The sequence below is a fragment of the Ovis aries genome, chromosome 13 (assembly GCF_016772045.2).
Source record: "Ovis aries strain OAR_USU_Benz2616 breed Rambouillet chromosome 13, ARS-UI_Ramb_v3.0, whole genome shotgun sequence".
NCBI lineage: Eukaryota > Metazoa > Chordata > Mammalia > Artiodactyla > Bovidae > Ovis > Ovis aries.
Window position 1 is genome coordinate 79,792,479 of NC_056066.1, and position 16,784 is coordinate 79,809,262.

Genomic DNA, 16,784 nt, shown 5'->3' on the forward strand with positions numbered 1-16,784 from the left:
TTGCTCCACAGCAGCTGGGATCTTAGTTCCCTGACCAGGGATTGAACCCATGTCCTCTGCATTGCAAGCTGGATTCTGAACCACTGGACCACCAAGGACATCCTCTCTCAGCTATTCTTAAGCTACTTTAACAGCAATGCTGAATCTTTTCCCAAATAATTAAATGATACAGAAATGAAAGCATAAGAAGTAGCCCTTAAGATACTAGATAAGCTTTCTTCTTTCCTTCCTTTTAAATATGTCAAAATTTAAGGAATTGCTTCCTTCCATCTGCCCCCTTTGTCAACTGCAGCATTTTCCCCCAATTTTTAAGTTGTCCTCAGTTACTGAAAATCTGGCAAAGCTCTGCACTTTTTTTTTTGGGGGGGGGGTGCCCATCCCATCTCCTTTCCTTGATCACTGTTACATTCAGCTTTCAAGAGTCGCATTTAAATATAGGAGTAGAAACAGTCTGCGGAGAAAGCAATGGCTTTCTCCAGTATTCTTGCCTGGAAAATCCAATGGGAGGACGAGCCTGGCAGGCTGTAGTCCATGGAGTCGCTAAGGGTTGGACACGACTGAGCAACTTCACTTTCAATTTTCCCTCTCATGCATTGGAGAAGGAAATGGCGACCCACTCCAGTGTTCTTGCCTGGAGAATCCCAAGGACAGGAGAGCCTGGTGGGCTGCCGTCTATGGGGTCGCACAGAGCTGGACACAACTGAAGTGACTTAGCAGCAGAAACAGTCTGTGAAGCTATTAGCAATGAAAGATAATCAATTGGAAATGGTTCCCTGCCTGGCAATTTTCAAGCAGTCATCACCAAAAAACCAATTATGCTGTCAGCTCTTGGTCATCATAAAAGTCCTTGTCCAGTTAGAAGTTACAGCATTTGCTGAGATCTAAGATTTATATACAAGTAGTATTTAATATTGATTAAACAAATAAAGGCACATCATATAAATTCCCAACATTCTTGAGCAAAGTCCAGATTTTTAATAATTCTTCCTTTTACTGGTTACTATAGGAATTAGGTGCTAAATGTGAAATTTCAAATGATTTTATTTCTATACGGTGTTCACGATGTTGCTGGATCAAGGGGTTGGTGGATTTGATATTTGCAAATTGATATCTGGTCATCAGGACACTTGTGATACTTTTTTGCCATTTAAAATTTAATCAGGGCTTCCCTGGTGATTATACAGTAAAGAACTTGCCTGCAATACAGGAGATATGGGTTCGACCCCTGGGTTGGGAAGATCCCCTGGAGAAGGAAATGGCAACCCACCCCAGGATTCTTGCCTGGAAAATCCCACGGACAGAGGAGCCTGGCAGGCTAGAGTCCATGGGGTCTCGGAGTCTGACATGACTGAGTGACTAATACTTTCATCAGGACACTTATGATTTTTTTTTGCTATTTAAAAATTTAATACACATCACTTAACTACACAAAAATATGATCATGGATGGATTTTTTAAAAAGTCCTCCACTAATGCCATTAAAAGTTACTAATGCAATAATGATAATCAGCTTATCTAATTTAGCACAGTACTTAACAAAATAATGCTCAGTTTTGGAGAAGGGGAAAGCCAACTTGGCTTTCCAGTATTACTGACGAGGATAAACTGGTACAATCTTTGTAGAAAGCAATTTGGCAACGTTCAGTAAAAGCCTTAAATATATTCATGACCTTTGACCTAGTAATTCAATTTTTGGGATCTAACAGAAGAAAACCAGTCAATCCTAAAGAAATCAGTCCTGAATATTCATCAGAAGGACTGATGCAGAAGCTGAAGCTCCAATACTTTGGCCACCTGATGCAAAACACTGACTCATTGGAAAAGACCCTGATGATGGGAAAGATTGAAGGCGGAAGGAGAAGGGGATGACAGAGGATGAGATGGTCGGAAGGCATCACCAACATGATGGACATGAGTTTGAGTAGACTCCAGGAGTTGGCAATGGACAGGGAGGCCTGGCGTGCTGGAGTCCATGGGATTGCAGAGAGTCAGACATGACTGAGCGACTGAACTGAATGGAAGAAAATCCAATATACGGAAAGAGCTTTATGTATTATTTTTAATGAAAAGAAACCCAAATGTCCACCAAGGGAGTAATGGTAAGTAACATTTATATGTCATTTTGACAACATGGAAAAATGCTATATTAGGTTACAAAGAGGGGAAAATAAAAATTTCAAATTGTGCAGACATTAATATATATTACACTTATATACAAAGTGTATATTATATGCACATATATATACAAATATATTATTACATATTAGTGTGTATACTTACTATGTTAATGATGTAAAAACATACTAAGCAGACCAAAAGACTAAGAAAATAGAGCACAATGTTAGCAACTGATACCTATGGATTCGTAACTAAATTATAGGTAATAAAGACTTGCTTCCCAAGTGGCGCTGGTTGTAAAGAATCTACTTGCCAAACACAGGAGACCTGAGATTGATCCCTGGGTTGAGAAGATGTCCTGGAGGAGGCAACCCACTCCAGTATCCTTGCCTAGGAAATCCCATGGGCAGAGCAGCTGGGCAGGTGCCAGACAAAGACTGAGCACACACACAAAGGTAATTTTACTTTTGTGTATCATTTTGTGTTTTCCAAATTTTCTATAAGTATGAATTTAATTTATATGATAAAAATGATGGAATGTATTACAACAGTTTTAAATTAAAAAAAATTAAGATCATTATTTTTTTTGGTGTGAAATATCAGTCACGCATTGGATTGTCCCCAGCACAGTATTCCCTGTTCTTCAGAGGTGTGGTCACGTTTTCTGAGAATATTTTGTGTAAGGGAAGCCCGAGACTGGAAAGTGAATTGCAGATGAAAAAAAAAAAGAGCAGATCTACTTGGTAATTGGCTTCTTTTTGGCAAAAAACAAGGTCAGTTGCTGAAATTACTGCTCTAATTAGGTAAATCCCTATTTCATCCTGAAGTTAGAATGCCAGAAAATAACAAACCCATGAAGGTGATAGATTTTTCCAGGCTCACATTTTGAAAGAAGTTCTGTGCAATTCATAAGCGGCATTATAAATTACTTTTTAATTTGGTTATCCAAGTATTTTCCAGAAAATAAGATTAAAAAGTGTCCAAAGGTGGGTAGGAGGGTGGAGGAGACGGATGTAGAGGCAGAGTATGTAAGACACAAGGGATGAAATGCTCACAGAATTTTTAAATTTCAAAGGATTTTACATTTTAAATCAGCATGTATATTTATATTTAGAACATGGACACCAAAGTCAATAAACTGGCAAAGTGGATGAGAATCTGGCAAATAAAAGCTATTTTTTTCATTAATTTAATATTCACTTGCTGTAAAAAGCCCAACAGACTGGATTTTATTAGTCATAAAACCTCTTTCCCACGTCTGCTTCACTTACAGAAGACAGCCACCATTCAAGTTATTTCATATCCTTTAAGACAATCTCTATTTAAAACACTAAGAGGGATTAAACTGCAACTTTTTTTTCCCCTTAATAATTGACCTTCAGCTACTTTCCTGTCAACACACACTGCACCTTTTTTACAAAGCGTTTTGGCTGCACTGGGTCTTTGCTGCCCAGGCTTTCTCTAGCTGTGGCTTCTCCTGGCAGCGGTTCCTCTCGGTGGGGAGCTTGGGCTCAGTAGTTTCGGCAACAGGCTTAGTTGCCTATGGCTTGTAACATCTTCCCAGACCAAGGATAGAACCCACATCCCCTGCATTGGCAGGCAGATTCTTAACCCCTGGACCACCAGGAAGTTGTGTGTGTGTTTTTTTTTAAGTAATGTGTGCTCACGACTGTCTGACTACATCATCATTTGACAGTCCCATCCTCAAGACATTTGGTTGTATCCTTCTAACTGCTCTCATGGACAACGCTGCTCTGAACAACTCTGTAAATACTCATTTGCTTCCTTAATTCCACAGGAGAAATTTCTGTAACTGCTGGGTCAAAGGGAACTCACATTTTAATATTTTGGTAGATATCACCCAACTGGTGGCCCCCCAGCCCAATCTCTTCCTAGCAGGGCATAAGAATTCTCTTTCCTCACTAACTGGCCACGGAGTTGAATTTTGTTTAAAATGAATAGGTGATTTCTATTCTATTGTGTTCACTTTATTATGTCCATTTCTTTTCCTTAAAAAAAATATTTTTATTTATTTGACTGCGTCAGATCTCAGTTGCTGCACGCGAGACCTTTGACATTTGCTTTGGTATGTGGGATTCACTTCCCTGACCAGGGATCGAACCTGGGTCCCCTGAATTGGAAGTGAGGAGTCTCAGCCCCTGGCTCACCAGGGAAGTCCCTTGTCCACTTATTTTCAAAGGAGAGGAGTTTTGTATTTGAACCAAACAGAAGAGCACGAGGACAGAGTCTGTGCAGGTTTTTTCTAATTCAAGTAGGTACATCAGGAGTTACTATTAACAAAGTAAACCCAATATGCAACATATACAATGCATTCTAAAGTCACACGTAATTGATTTGAGGATTAAGGAAACTCCTGGATATTTGAGAATTGTTGGCAGCTCTTAATGGCTCATTAAAAAGTATAAATTCTAGTTAGCGAGTCTGATCTGGGGCTTGGCACGTGCCAGGCACTGTTCTAGTTCTTTTACGTAGACTAACTTACTTAGCTCTCATGACAGCTCTGTGAGGTAGGTACTATAATTATGTCTACTTTATAGATTTTGGAAAATGAGGCATAGAGGGTCTTAACTAATATGACAAGGTCACGCAGCTAATAAAATGACAGACCCAGAATTCAAACCAGACGCTAGGACTGCAGCCTCTGGGCTCTTAACCACTATTCTCTCTATCCAAAGTTCATCTTCAGGAAATAAGGATGCATTCCACAGTCCTCTGCAAAGCTTTTTATCATAGCACCGACAATGGAAACTTCCTTACCTGCCTTTGGGTGGAGATGTCCCAACCGCCAAGGTGTTCCAATGGCTGAAGCACGGGTTAATTTCTTTCGGCTTACAACAACAGAAAAGTAGTATTTCAGAGGTTTGGAGGCCAGAAGTCCAAACTCAAGGTGCTGGTGGAGCCATGCTCCCTGGAGGCTCTAAGGGAATATTCCTCCTTGCTTCTTTTAGTTTCTAGCAGCTCCTGGCAGTACAGGCTAATTTTTATTTTGCTTTTCTCCATTTCGTCCAGTGACCACATATTGCTTTTGTACTAAGAGAACCCCAGTGACAGTTCTTAAGAACAGAACACTTTCAATACCAGAAAGTGGCTCATCTTTCAAATGTCTCATTCAAGCCCTGTACCAACAGCCACTCAGCATCAGGTTTCATTTCATAAAATCACACAGACACCATGACCCGCTGATGTCCACTCACTCTGCCTGCAAGAGCTCAGTGTGGAACATGGGGCCAGCATCACCTACGACGGAGAGTTGCTGCAGGCGGTCGAGACCTTTGAGAGGTTCGGAGCGCATCTGGCCCGGGTAGCTGCTATAATCATGATTTTTGCAGCCAAAAGACAGCCATGGTGCATCATTTATTTATTGCCACTTCCTGCAGCTTTTAGGATCTTAGTTCCACAACCAGGGATTGAACCCGGGCCCCCAGCAGTGAAAGCATGAAGTCCTAATGATTGGACCAACAGGAAACTCCTGAAGACAAATTTTTAAACCAAAGAATTTATAGACACAGCTAATGGTGACTGGCTATTGAAAGGGAAAATGAGGGGCTGTGATGGGAAAGAGACTTTTCACTGTATATCCCCTGGTATTGCTTGATTAGAAAAAATATGTATAGATTATTATTTTAAAAGAAAACATTTTAGGACTGCAGGACTTTACGGTGAGCTTTTTAATTAAGTGAACATTTCACAAATGTAAATTTACTTCTTATCAACATACTCAAACCACACTAGAATCTTTAATTCTAACAGCTAACAGCTAAGGCTTTTGTATTTGAACTGTAATATAAAACCAATATTTGGGGACAACCCACGTCAGAAAAAAATCCTACTCAAGCATTCCATTCATGTCAAAAACAATCTCAGCAATAGGGGAGCAGGTTCAAATTATGCATCATATTTTCATAAGCTGTTCTCACTGGTAGGGGTGGTAAACCACAGCCTGGGGTAGTGGCTGCTAAATCCAGCCAACTACCTGTTAGTTTTCTGAATTAAAATTTGTACTGAGACCATTGAAGATCCATGTATAGTTGTAAAGGTTACAGTGAGAGATCCCTATGTTCTTTGCCCAGTGTTTCTCACAGTAACCCGTGAGCTGCTTTTGTACAACCCACGAGCTGAGAGCAGTTTTTAGATTTTTAAATGGCTGAAAAATTTAAAAATATTTTGTGATGTGCAATTGCATGCAATCCAAATTTTGGCGTCTGTAAAGCGTTCCAGGGACACAACGACACACATTTCTTTAAGTACCATCCCTGGCTGCTTTCGTGTTTTCAGGCCAGAGCTGAGCAGTTGCAAGAGACTGTACAGCCTGCAAAACCTAAAATATTCCCTACCAGCTTTACAGAAAAAGTCTGCCGGCCTCTGGGCTGGAGACGAGGCTGGAGTCAGGAGAGAAATGAGTATCTGGAATAACGATTTTTCTTTTAAAGACAAAACATTTCCAAATGACATCTGCACCATTGACTCCCTCAGGTCTTGCTGTTAGAAACGTCTTCCTGCAACAAGGGACAAACGGACAACTGACAAAGAGGCGGAGATAACCAGTTCCTCTCCAAATCCAGAGATGTCTATGCGTTTGTAAAGAATTACACACAGGACATGAATTTCTTTTAAATCCAAAGGGATCATTTATCAAAACTACAAAAAAAAAAAAAAAAAAGTGAAGGTAGACTGTTGCAGATGGACAAGTGACCACCAATACAGCTGAGATAATCCTTTTCCTCCTAGGATGCCTAAGATGAGTGAGTACAGACGACCCTGGGCTGAATACTAGAATCATCCGCTGTTGTTACTCATGGGTTATGCTCCCAGCCTTGGGTCAAAAGCCTTCCGTGTTAGGCTGAAGCCAGTCTGCTGTGACCTTGCAAGAAACAGGTGGTACAGCAAGAGAGCACTTGGGAATTTCAGAATTGCTTGATGAACAGTGTCTGTTTTCTATAAGCCAACGTCCCTCAAACTAACAGGTGAGGATTGAGCCATCTTAAGAAGAGCTTGTTGGAAAAGGGCTGCACATAGGCACTACTACAAAGAGCCCTGTTTGATGAATCCCTTCTAACGCACGGTTTTCTTTGGGGTGGGGTGAAGCAGGGGTAACTGTTTAAGCACGGATGCTACTAGACCTAGTATTGATAGAAATAACAGCAAGTTCCAGTTTTACCCAGAAAATCAGACCCCAGAAATTCCATTAGCACAGAGGTCTTAACCAAGGGACCATGAGTAGAATTTTTAAGGTCCAGAGTTTTGCACGGGAAAGATGAATCTTATTTCACTCATCTCTACCTGAAACTGAGCGCCTGTCAGTTTGGGATGTAGGTACGAGAACACAGAAGCGTTGACAGGACCAGTGACTGGGTCAACAAAAGAGACCAGTAATTTTCATATCGCTGGTGTCTCAGTGGTAAAGAATCTGCCTGCAGTGTAGGAGATGTGGGTTCAATCCTGGGCCAGGAAGACCCCCTGGAGGAGGAAATGGCAACCCACTCCAGTATTCCTGCCTGGGCAATCTCATGGACAGAGGAGCCTGGCGGGCGACAGTCTGTGGGGTCGCCAAAAGGTGGGACACAACTACACTCACACGCTTCCTATCTTCCAAGTTTCATATAACATCCCGGTTGCTGTAACCATCTTGAAATACCATTTATGAGCATCTCTCCTTCAAAATAGGATTGCGGTTGATTGACCTTTGAACAACATAGGTTTGAAATGCACTCGGCCACATAAGTGGTCCACACAGATTTTTTTTTTCAATAATAAATTATTATTAACCAACCTTGCAGTTGGTTGAATCCATGGAGGAATTGTGGACGCTGACTATAAATGATAGTTATGCTAGAGGTCTGCTGCTACAACCTTTAATATAATGCTAATTCAGTGCACTTAAACCAAGAAATATTTTGATAACGATTTCAATAGTTTTCCTCTGCAAGCTTTTATATTTTGCTTTATTTTCTTAAACATGATTCAGAGAGAGGATTCATAGACTTGGCTGGACTGACAAAGGGACTCATGACTCCGAAAGCAATGAAGAGAACTGGCATTAGGTCTCTCGAGCAGGTGGCGTTAGGTGATAGAAGGAGTTCCACTCAGAGGACACGGATACAGGTTCTAATTCTGACCATGTGCTGGACTTGGACTCTTTACCTTCCTTTTCTTCTCTATTAAAACAGAAGCGCCTCAAGGTGTGAGACATAAATGAGATCCTATCTAAGTGGCCTCTGAGAGTGGCTGAGCGTGGGCTCTGGGGGCCTGACACACTGCTGGGAGTTCAAGTGTAGTTATCATCAAGATCAGTATCAAAGCAAAATTTGCTCCACCGTTTTGTGACCTGCCTGAGCTGGGGGAATGCAACATCAGTCATCCCTGCAATACTTACCTGTAGGTGGACGCATAGCCTAGGGACATTTTCCAATTATCCAATAATACCCACATTCAAAATACTTTCCAAGCCAACTACAGACCCCACCGTTCTTGCAAAAGATCCTGTCCTTTTCCGGCCTCGACACTTAGAACTCAAGTGGCTCCCTCCCCAGTTCCCCCACTTCTGCCAGTGGACGACAGCCCCGCCTAAGCTGCAAATAACTCACAAGCACAGGGGTCCGGCACACGTGGGCTCGCCTTTCCTGGACCAGCTGCACTGAGCAGGTTTAACTTCTCCGAAAATCATGTTCGTAACAACAAATGCAAATGGCATTCATTGTAACAGCTGAATGGAATTGTGTGGGGAAATTCTAGACCATCATGATTCATGGTGATTTTCCCCTCCTATCTGGAGCCCTGGCTGCCCGACTCCAGACAGGAGTATTGGTCACAAAGGTTGAGACCTTTTCTGTACCAGTAACGTACACTGGCTCCCTTCCTAGGCATTTTTCCTTTCCTCACAGGACTGGCTATGTAATTTGGGTTTGATGCAAAATGCAAACTCAGGACCCCTGGTTCAAAAACTAAGAATTATAGAACAGCATCAGCAGAGCAGGTACCCGAGTGTGGGGCCCGCCGGGACCGTATAGGTGGCAAACATCCATGAAGACAGCCCTGCTTCTTCCCTGGGGCAGCTGTTCCCACCTGGCTGTATGTTAGGATCACGTGCACAACCTTAGAAGGTACCAATGCCCACGGCCTCCCTGCAGAGGCAGATTCCAATTACCCAGGAGCTTCCCACATACTTCAGCCCGGAGCCAGTTGGACCCACCAGACCGGTGTGACAGAAAACCTTGGAAGGACGCCATGGGCCTATATCACAAACAGCAGCAGAGGGAGCCCCAGTGAGGGCCTGATAAAACAGATATTCCTGAGTGGAATACCTTGGGTGTGCAAGGCCAATGCGAGGTGTCTCGTAGCAAAGTCACCTCCAGCCTTCACAAGAACGCTGCATGACTGCTCAGGGGCAGAGGATACACGTGACCCAGCATCTCCTTCCAGGTTTTAACTCGGGAGAGCGACTCTAGCACCATGATTTCCCAGCACCCTTTGCAACGGCCATGGCGTATGACCAGCCAGGTAGCAGGGGATGGGAACAGAAGCTTATGTGCAACCGTCTGCAGTGCTAAGGGGAGGCCTCCTCCTACCCTGGCTGGAGCTTCAGTGGCCACCATTTTGGACCACGTGTTATAGATATGGGGTGGGGTGGGAAGGAAGACAGAAAACATGATGCACAAAGTCATAAGGTCACAGTGCTAGTTCTTGGTTATCCCCATGCCCCAGCTCCGACAAAATAAATGAGAAAAAGACACAGGTGAGCCGATTTTTGCTTTGCTGTTTTGAACCTGTTGACGTCACCATTAAGCCAAATGCCTGAAATGGCCCATTTTACAGATAATCGAAAGGCTTCCTGGGTGGCTTAGTGGGTCAAGACTCTGCACCACAGAAGACTAGGGTTTGATCCCTGGGTTGGGAAGACCCCCTGGAGAAGGGAACGGCTACCCACTCCAGTATCCTTGCCTGGGGAATCCGGTGGACAGAGGAGCCTGGTGGGCTACAGTCAATGGGGTTGCAAATAGCTGGACACGACTGAAGCGGCTGAGTGCTTCATGGACAGACAAGCAAACTGAGAATCCGAGGTGCAAACTCTGGCCGGATGCTGGCCACACAGCAATGCCGGAGCAGGGCCGTTTGGACCCCTTTCCTCCTCAACCCCGACGCCTTTTAACAAAAGAAGGCTCCTTTCGGATGAGTCTGTCATCGCCCCACTCAGCTCAGAGCTCTAACAAAATATAAAGTTTAAAATTGGAGAGCCAGCCCAGTTCTCTGGTTAAAAATGTGGACTCAGGAGCTACTCTGCCTGAGGCTGAAACCCAACTCTGTGCTAGAAGTTCCATCACCCTCATGCTTCAGTTTCTGCATCTGGACAAGAGGCAGGGACGAGGGTGAAGCAGTTGAGGCACACCCCTTCAGTGCAAACGGAAAGGGGTGCCCAAAATCTCACTGATCAAGGAAAGTATTTTAATGCAATTTTTCTAAAACCCAAACTTAACACAGAAAATCCACAATGAACAAAAACATCACAATCTTAAAGACAGGACCAAGTCCTGCCTCAATTCCCAGGCTAACTTCTAATAAAACTTAAAAGAACAACAAAAACAAAACCAACAAAGCAGCTGACCTGTAGGCCACAGTTTGCCAATTTAAAAACTAGATTGCTTTAAAACATGTGATTGCTGAGTTTTGAGTGCCCTAGGCCAGTGCCTTCCTCGTCTCAACCTAGCTCCAGCTCTGGATAGCAACTGACAGAATGAGATGACTCAACACAGGTCAAGTTCTTATCACAGTGCCTGGCTCAGAGTAAGGACTCACACCAACACAGCAGCAGGAATTGAGGCTCATTCTTTTTAAAGAATTAAACACAGGGACAAATGAATTCATGTTCCATTGTTTAGAAGGCAGCAGGAAGTCTTAAGCAGAGGAAAGCAAGAGGGTATCTCCTTGATTTTTTAATTCACTGGACACTTTATAGCTGCACTGAATAGACATCCAAAGGACTTAGCATTTCCCAGTCCTTAACCTCCCTGGTGAAGGCAATGGCACTCCACTCCAGTACTCTTGCCTGGAAACTCCCATGGACGGAGGAGTCTGGTAGGCTGCAGTCCATGGGGTCGCTGAGAGTTGGACATGACTCAGTGACTTCACTTTCACTTTTCACTTTCATGCATTGGAGAAGGAAATGGCAACCCACTACAGTGTTCTTGCCTGGAGAATCCTAGGGACGGGGGAGCCTGGTGGGCTGCCGTCTATGGAGTCGCACAGAGTCAGAAACAACTGAAGCGACTTAGCAGCAGCAGCAGCAACCTCCCTGGTAGCTCAGCTGGCAAAGAATCTGCCTGCCATGTGGGACACCTGGGTTTGAAAGATCTACTGGAGAAGGGACAGGCTGTCCACGCCAGTGTTCTTGGGCTTCCCTGGTGGCTCAGATGGTGAAGAATCTGCCTGCAATGCAGGAGACCTGGGTTCAATCCCTGGGTTGGAAGATCCCCTGGAGAAGGAAAAGGCTACCCACTCCAGTATTCTGGCCTGGAGAATCCCATGGACCGTATAGAGTTGGTTACGACTGAGTGACTTTCACTCATAACCTGGAACTTGGGCTTCCCAGGTGGTGCTAGCGGTAAAGAACTCGATCCCTGGGTTGGCAAGACCCCCTGGAGAAGGAAACAGCAACCCACTCCAGTATTCTTGCCTGGAGAATCCCATGGACAGAGAAGCCTGGTGGGATACAGTCCATAGGGTTAGAAAGAGTTGGACATGACTAAAGCAACTTAGCACACATGTACACAACCTGGAATTTAACCTGTCTCTGCAAGGAGATCAAACCAGTCCATCCTAAAGGAAATCAGTCCTGAATATTCATTGGAAGGCCTGATGCCGAAGCTGCAATACTTCGGCCACCTGATGCAAAGAACTGACTCATTTGAAAAGACCCTGATGCTGGGAAAGACTGAAGGCAGGAGAAGGATACGACAGACGATGAGATGGTTGGATGGCATCACCGACTTGATTGACATGAGTTTGACCAGATTCCGGGAGTTGGTGATAAACAGGAAAGCCTGGCATGCTGCAGTCCATGGGGTTGCGAAGAGTCAGACACAACCTAATGACTGAACTGAACCTGTCTCTTGCATGAAACTGTACCGGCTAAAGGGACCCCAGGAAACCTGGCATTCTTTGTGTTTGTCCTGTGTTTTGATATATCAATTACCTTGTTGCTTGCACTCAACAGCCCAGGTCAGGAATCAGCAAAAGACAGCCCTCCAAATCATGGCCTGGAGGGCCAAAGTTTTTCGTAAACAAAGTTTTATTGGCACATGGCTATATCCATTCACTTACCTGTTATCTTCAGCTGCTTTGATGACAATGGCAAAGTTGAGTGATTGTGCTAAGGAGGTGAACAGAATTGAATAGAGACTGAGGCTAGCAAAGTCCAGGATATTTCCTGTATGGCCCTTTACTGAAAAAATTCACCAGCCCCTGGTCCATGTAATGTCAAACTGCGAATGTTCATTAATCAGCGTCTCCTTTGAGATCCATGCACACCTTGCAAAACAGAGCTGGGTGCAGAAACCAATTCAGGGCCTCTTAACTACTGTGGCTATTTCCAGTCTCATTTGGTGACAGCTGTGTATTTTAAGTCTCATCCTCATTTCATAAAGTTTTGTTGGAACACAGACAGTCTGGCTGCTTCTGTGAAGAGAGTTTAGTCTCGGAAGAGCTCTTACGGCTTCATAAAGCCTCAAGTACTTACTATCTGGTTCCAAGCTTTTTGCTAATCTCCACTCTACTGGGGATCCAAATTTGCTAGGTGATACCAGTGTGGATCCAAGACCCTTGATGCCCATACAGCTGTGAAAAGAAAAAGCCTTCTAAAGAGGCTGATATTGTCCCTGTTTCTCTGAAGAGCTATGACGTCAGAAGTACAAGGAACGTTTATATGATTTCAATCTATGGGTTCCCACTTGAAACGTCAACAGCCCTTCTGTTACCAGAACAGAAACATAGATAAGACTCATGACAAACAGCAAAAAGTGACAATAGAATCTGTACAATGCACCAGCAACCAGGAATGAAACACTTCGGAACAACCAAAGATAGCTCTAAAACAAAAAAGGATTAATTCTCTCTGCCATCACTTCTATGTTTTCTTCTTACAGTCGTTATCGCTTGCCTTGAGCCAAATGGAATCAGATGTGTTCAAAGTAACCTTCTAAAATAAGCTCTGTCTTTATTTCATAAGTGAAATAGTCACTTTTACAATCTATTAAAATTTTGTTTTCACATCCCTGTTCCTAGTTTATAAAAAACAATGGATCTATTCAGTGTTTCAAAGGCCCAGATATTTAGTCTGATGAGGCCACACAAGAATCTGTATTAAAGACTGTATCTGAAGAAAAGAAGAAAGAAACTGGATAAATTATATATCTGCTGGCATTCCAAGACCTCTTAAGTTTCAGTCAAGTTAAATGTCCATTTACAAGAGGCTTGGGATTTCCCTTATTTGTTGGTTCAGCAAACACCAAGTACTTACTATGATGAAAGACACTAGTCCCAGGCTTTTCCACGCATTGCCATGTACCACAACGAAGCCCAGGACCCACGGGCCCCCTGCTCTCTTTTTATGAACACAGATACACAAATCTTGAATTTCACAAGTTACTGGCTGAGCTAGTGTTAGCTTAATCTCTGGTGCCACCTACAGGTCAAACTGCATTTTGCTTCACTTTGGCACGAAGACGCTCAGAAATCCTAGGTGCGTCTACACTGAAATTACCACCGGGTGGAGGGCACTGGAGAACCCCACACTGTGTAGACCACAAAAATGGAGTGTCCCGTTGACACCATTCTACAGACGAGCTTGCCTTTTTATTATAAGACAACAGATAAAAGAAACCACACAGAAAACATATAAGGCGGATACTCTTAGAAACCACCACCCAGGTTAAGAAGTGGAACTCTTCCGGCCCGCTGACCCTCCACATACTCCGACATCCCCTTAACCTGCTCTATGGATCAGTGTAGTGTTAGTTTTCCCACGTGGTCTAATTCGTCTGTTTCATGATCCCATCAGGGGCGGATCAGTTTTAGAACTGGAATCCATCGTGAAGGAACTATCCCTATCGGATAGAGCAGTGCTCAGTGGACCCTCCGATCTTGGAACCGAGGAAACCTGCTTAGACGATGCTTGGAGGGAAGACAGGAACAAGGGGTGAGGTTGGGGGAGGTGTCCCCACAGGGCTGCCTCGGCGCCTGCCCTCACCCCACGGTGACCGCAGCCGTGGCATCTGCAGGCCTCAGGGTGGACGCGGGCGTCCCCGGAGCGGGCGAGTCCAGTCTGGCTTGAGGGCTGGGCAGTGGCGTTGCGTCCGGAGATGCGGCCGGCTGACCACCCACTCTGGGGCAGCTAGAGGCACTGGCTGGATTCCAGGGGCGCCTCGAGCTGCCCGACGGAGACCAGCGCGCCCAGCTGCCCGGGGGCGCCGCTCTCCGGCGGGAAGGTGACCAGGCCCGAGCTCTGGTTCTCAGCGTGGTCGCTGTGCTGCCTCCGGTGGCACCGCAGAGAGTCGTCCCTGACGAAGGCCGCCCCGCACGTCTCGCAGCGGAAGGCCCTGTGCGTCACGATCTTGGCCACGGGCGGCCCTTCCCGGCCCGGCGGGGCCCGGTTCTCCGTTCGGGCCTCGTCCCGGTGCGCCTTGTCGATGTGCTTGGCCAGGCTGCTGGGCCGCTTGGTGTCGAAGCTGCAGAAGTCGCACTTGAAGGGCCGGTCGGGGCAGTGCACGCGGCTGTGCACGCGCAGGGCGGCCGCGCTGGAGCACGAGTAGCTGCACTCGGGGCACTTCTCGGGGTGCTCGGCCTGGTGCAGCCGGCTGTGCTCCAGCAGGTCGGCCCGGTCCCGGCCCTGGAAGGCGCAGTGCAGGCACTTGAAGGTGTGTTTGATGCGGATGTGCGACTTGAGGTTCGCCTTCATGGTGCAGCGCACGTCGCAGAACTCGCACTTAAAAGGCTTCTCCCCCGAGTGCACGATCATGTGCCTTTTCAAGTCCGAGCTGATTTTGAACTTGGCGCTACAGAGCCAGCACTGGAAGGGGGTGTCCCCTGGCAACGGGAAGGTGCGTTTCCATTAGAGCAGGCAGGCAACACAGAACTCCCCCCAAACATGCGTTCAGAATGGCTGGTGGCAGCCAGCCAGGTCTTTAAAACTCCAGTTCCTTGCCACCTCCTACCGCCCCCACTTGGGAACACTGTGTATTAACTCAGGGCAATCCCACGTGTGAGTACTACCCCCACTTTAACAGATGGGGTAACTGAGGCTCAGAGAGGTCACATTATTCGACCACGGCCAAACAGCATCACGGCATCCACATCTGCCCTCTCCATGACACTTCAGGTCCAGATCTAAACTCACTTGACATCCCAGATTTGGACACAGAAGGAAGATGTGTGGTTATGTGATACAAAACTGTTTCTAATCAAGATTTATAAACATGCTCACTTTGGTGTTTGGACTTCCCCTGTGGCTCACACAGTAAAGAATCTGCCTGCAACGTGGGAGACCTGGGTTCGACCCCTGGGGTTGGGACGATGCCCTGGAGAAGGGAATGGCAACCCACTCCAGTATTCTTGCCAAGAGAATTCCATAGACAGACGAGCCTGGCAGGGCTACAGCCCATGGGGTTGCAAAGAGTTGGACATGGCTGAACAACTAACACTTTTTACTTTTCACTTTAAGTTGTATTATTACATCAGGTAACTGGCTTGTATCAAAGTTTTGCAGTTTCACACTGACGGACTGAATTTTATTTATGAAATTAACCTAGGAATACGGCAGCAAGAGCAGAAGACAAACCTTGAGATGCCATAGCCTCCTCTGTACTTCCTGGAGGGACGGCTTAGGAGTTTAGTTCTTTGCAGGCTGTTACTTTAAACATCCCTGTCAGTTGATTACAGGCAAAGATGAGATTGCTACATACCCTACACAACCATCCTTTCCCCAAACTTCTCCTGCATTCTGTTGGTTGTGATTTTGACTCATCTAGCATCACTCTCTAAAACGAGTAGTAGCTTCAGTGTTTAGTTCATCAGCTTGAGAGGTTTAAGGATGCCTTTCTCTTTGCCACACTACCTCTCCTTGCTTGAGAAACGGCTTTATTTCACTTGAGTTTCTCACTTCTCTTTTCTTCCTGACCTTGTCAGAAACCAGACTTCTATCTTCTGATTGTCAGTTCAGCAGCTTTTTCCATGCTATCTGAAAAGTTAGACCTTATAGCCAGCAACCCCAGTTCCAATTCATACTGCTCTGTTCTGACTACCGTTTCTAACAGAGCTCTTGGATGCAACATTCCTGCCAGTAGGTTGGTACCAATGAGAACTGAAAAATTCTGGTAAGTTATGCAAGTGCTCTGTTATCTCCAGGATTTTTGTTAGACTTGGCACATTCACACCACTTATTTCCTGCAGATGACTCACAGTCCACAGATGACACGTCACAGTTAGGAAGAGGAGATCGGTTTAAGGACGAGACATTAGGTGGGTTTTACCTGTTACTCGACAGTTTGGGCCATCATGCCAAGAGGCTTCAGCTGCTCCTCTGACCTCTGCAGCCTATATCAGTTCCGAGTTCAGAACACCCAAGGCAGTCAGATGCGAGCTGCAAAGATTAGCTCCCA

At 45.2% G+C, this 16,784-nt stretch overlaps 1 protein-coding gene across 1 annotated transcript in view; it reads right to left on the reverse strand.

Moving 5' to 3' along the window:
- Positions 1–2,041: 2,041 nt before the first annotated feature.
- Positions 2,042–16,784, reverse strand: part of LOC121816250 (zinc finger protein 64-like) — a 31,337-nt gene continuing 16,594 nt past the window's right edge. The window contains exon 5 of the mRNA XM_042230285.2: positions 2,042–15,213. Within this exon, the coding sequence (XP_042086219.1) occupies positions 14,522–15,213 (692 nt within the window). The 3' untranslated portion in view covers positions 2,042–14,521. The remainder of the gene's footprint in view (positions 15,214–16,784) is intronic.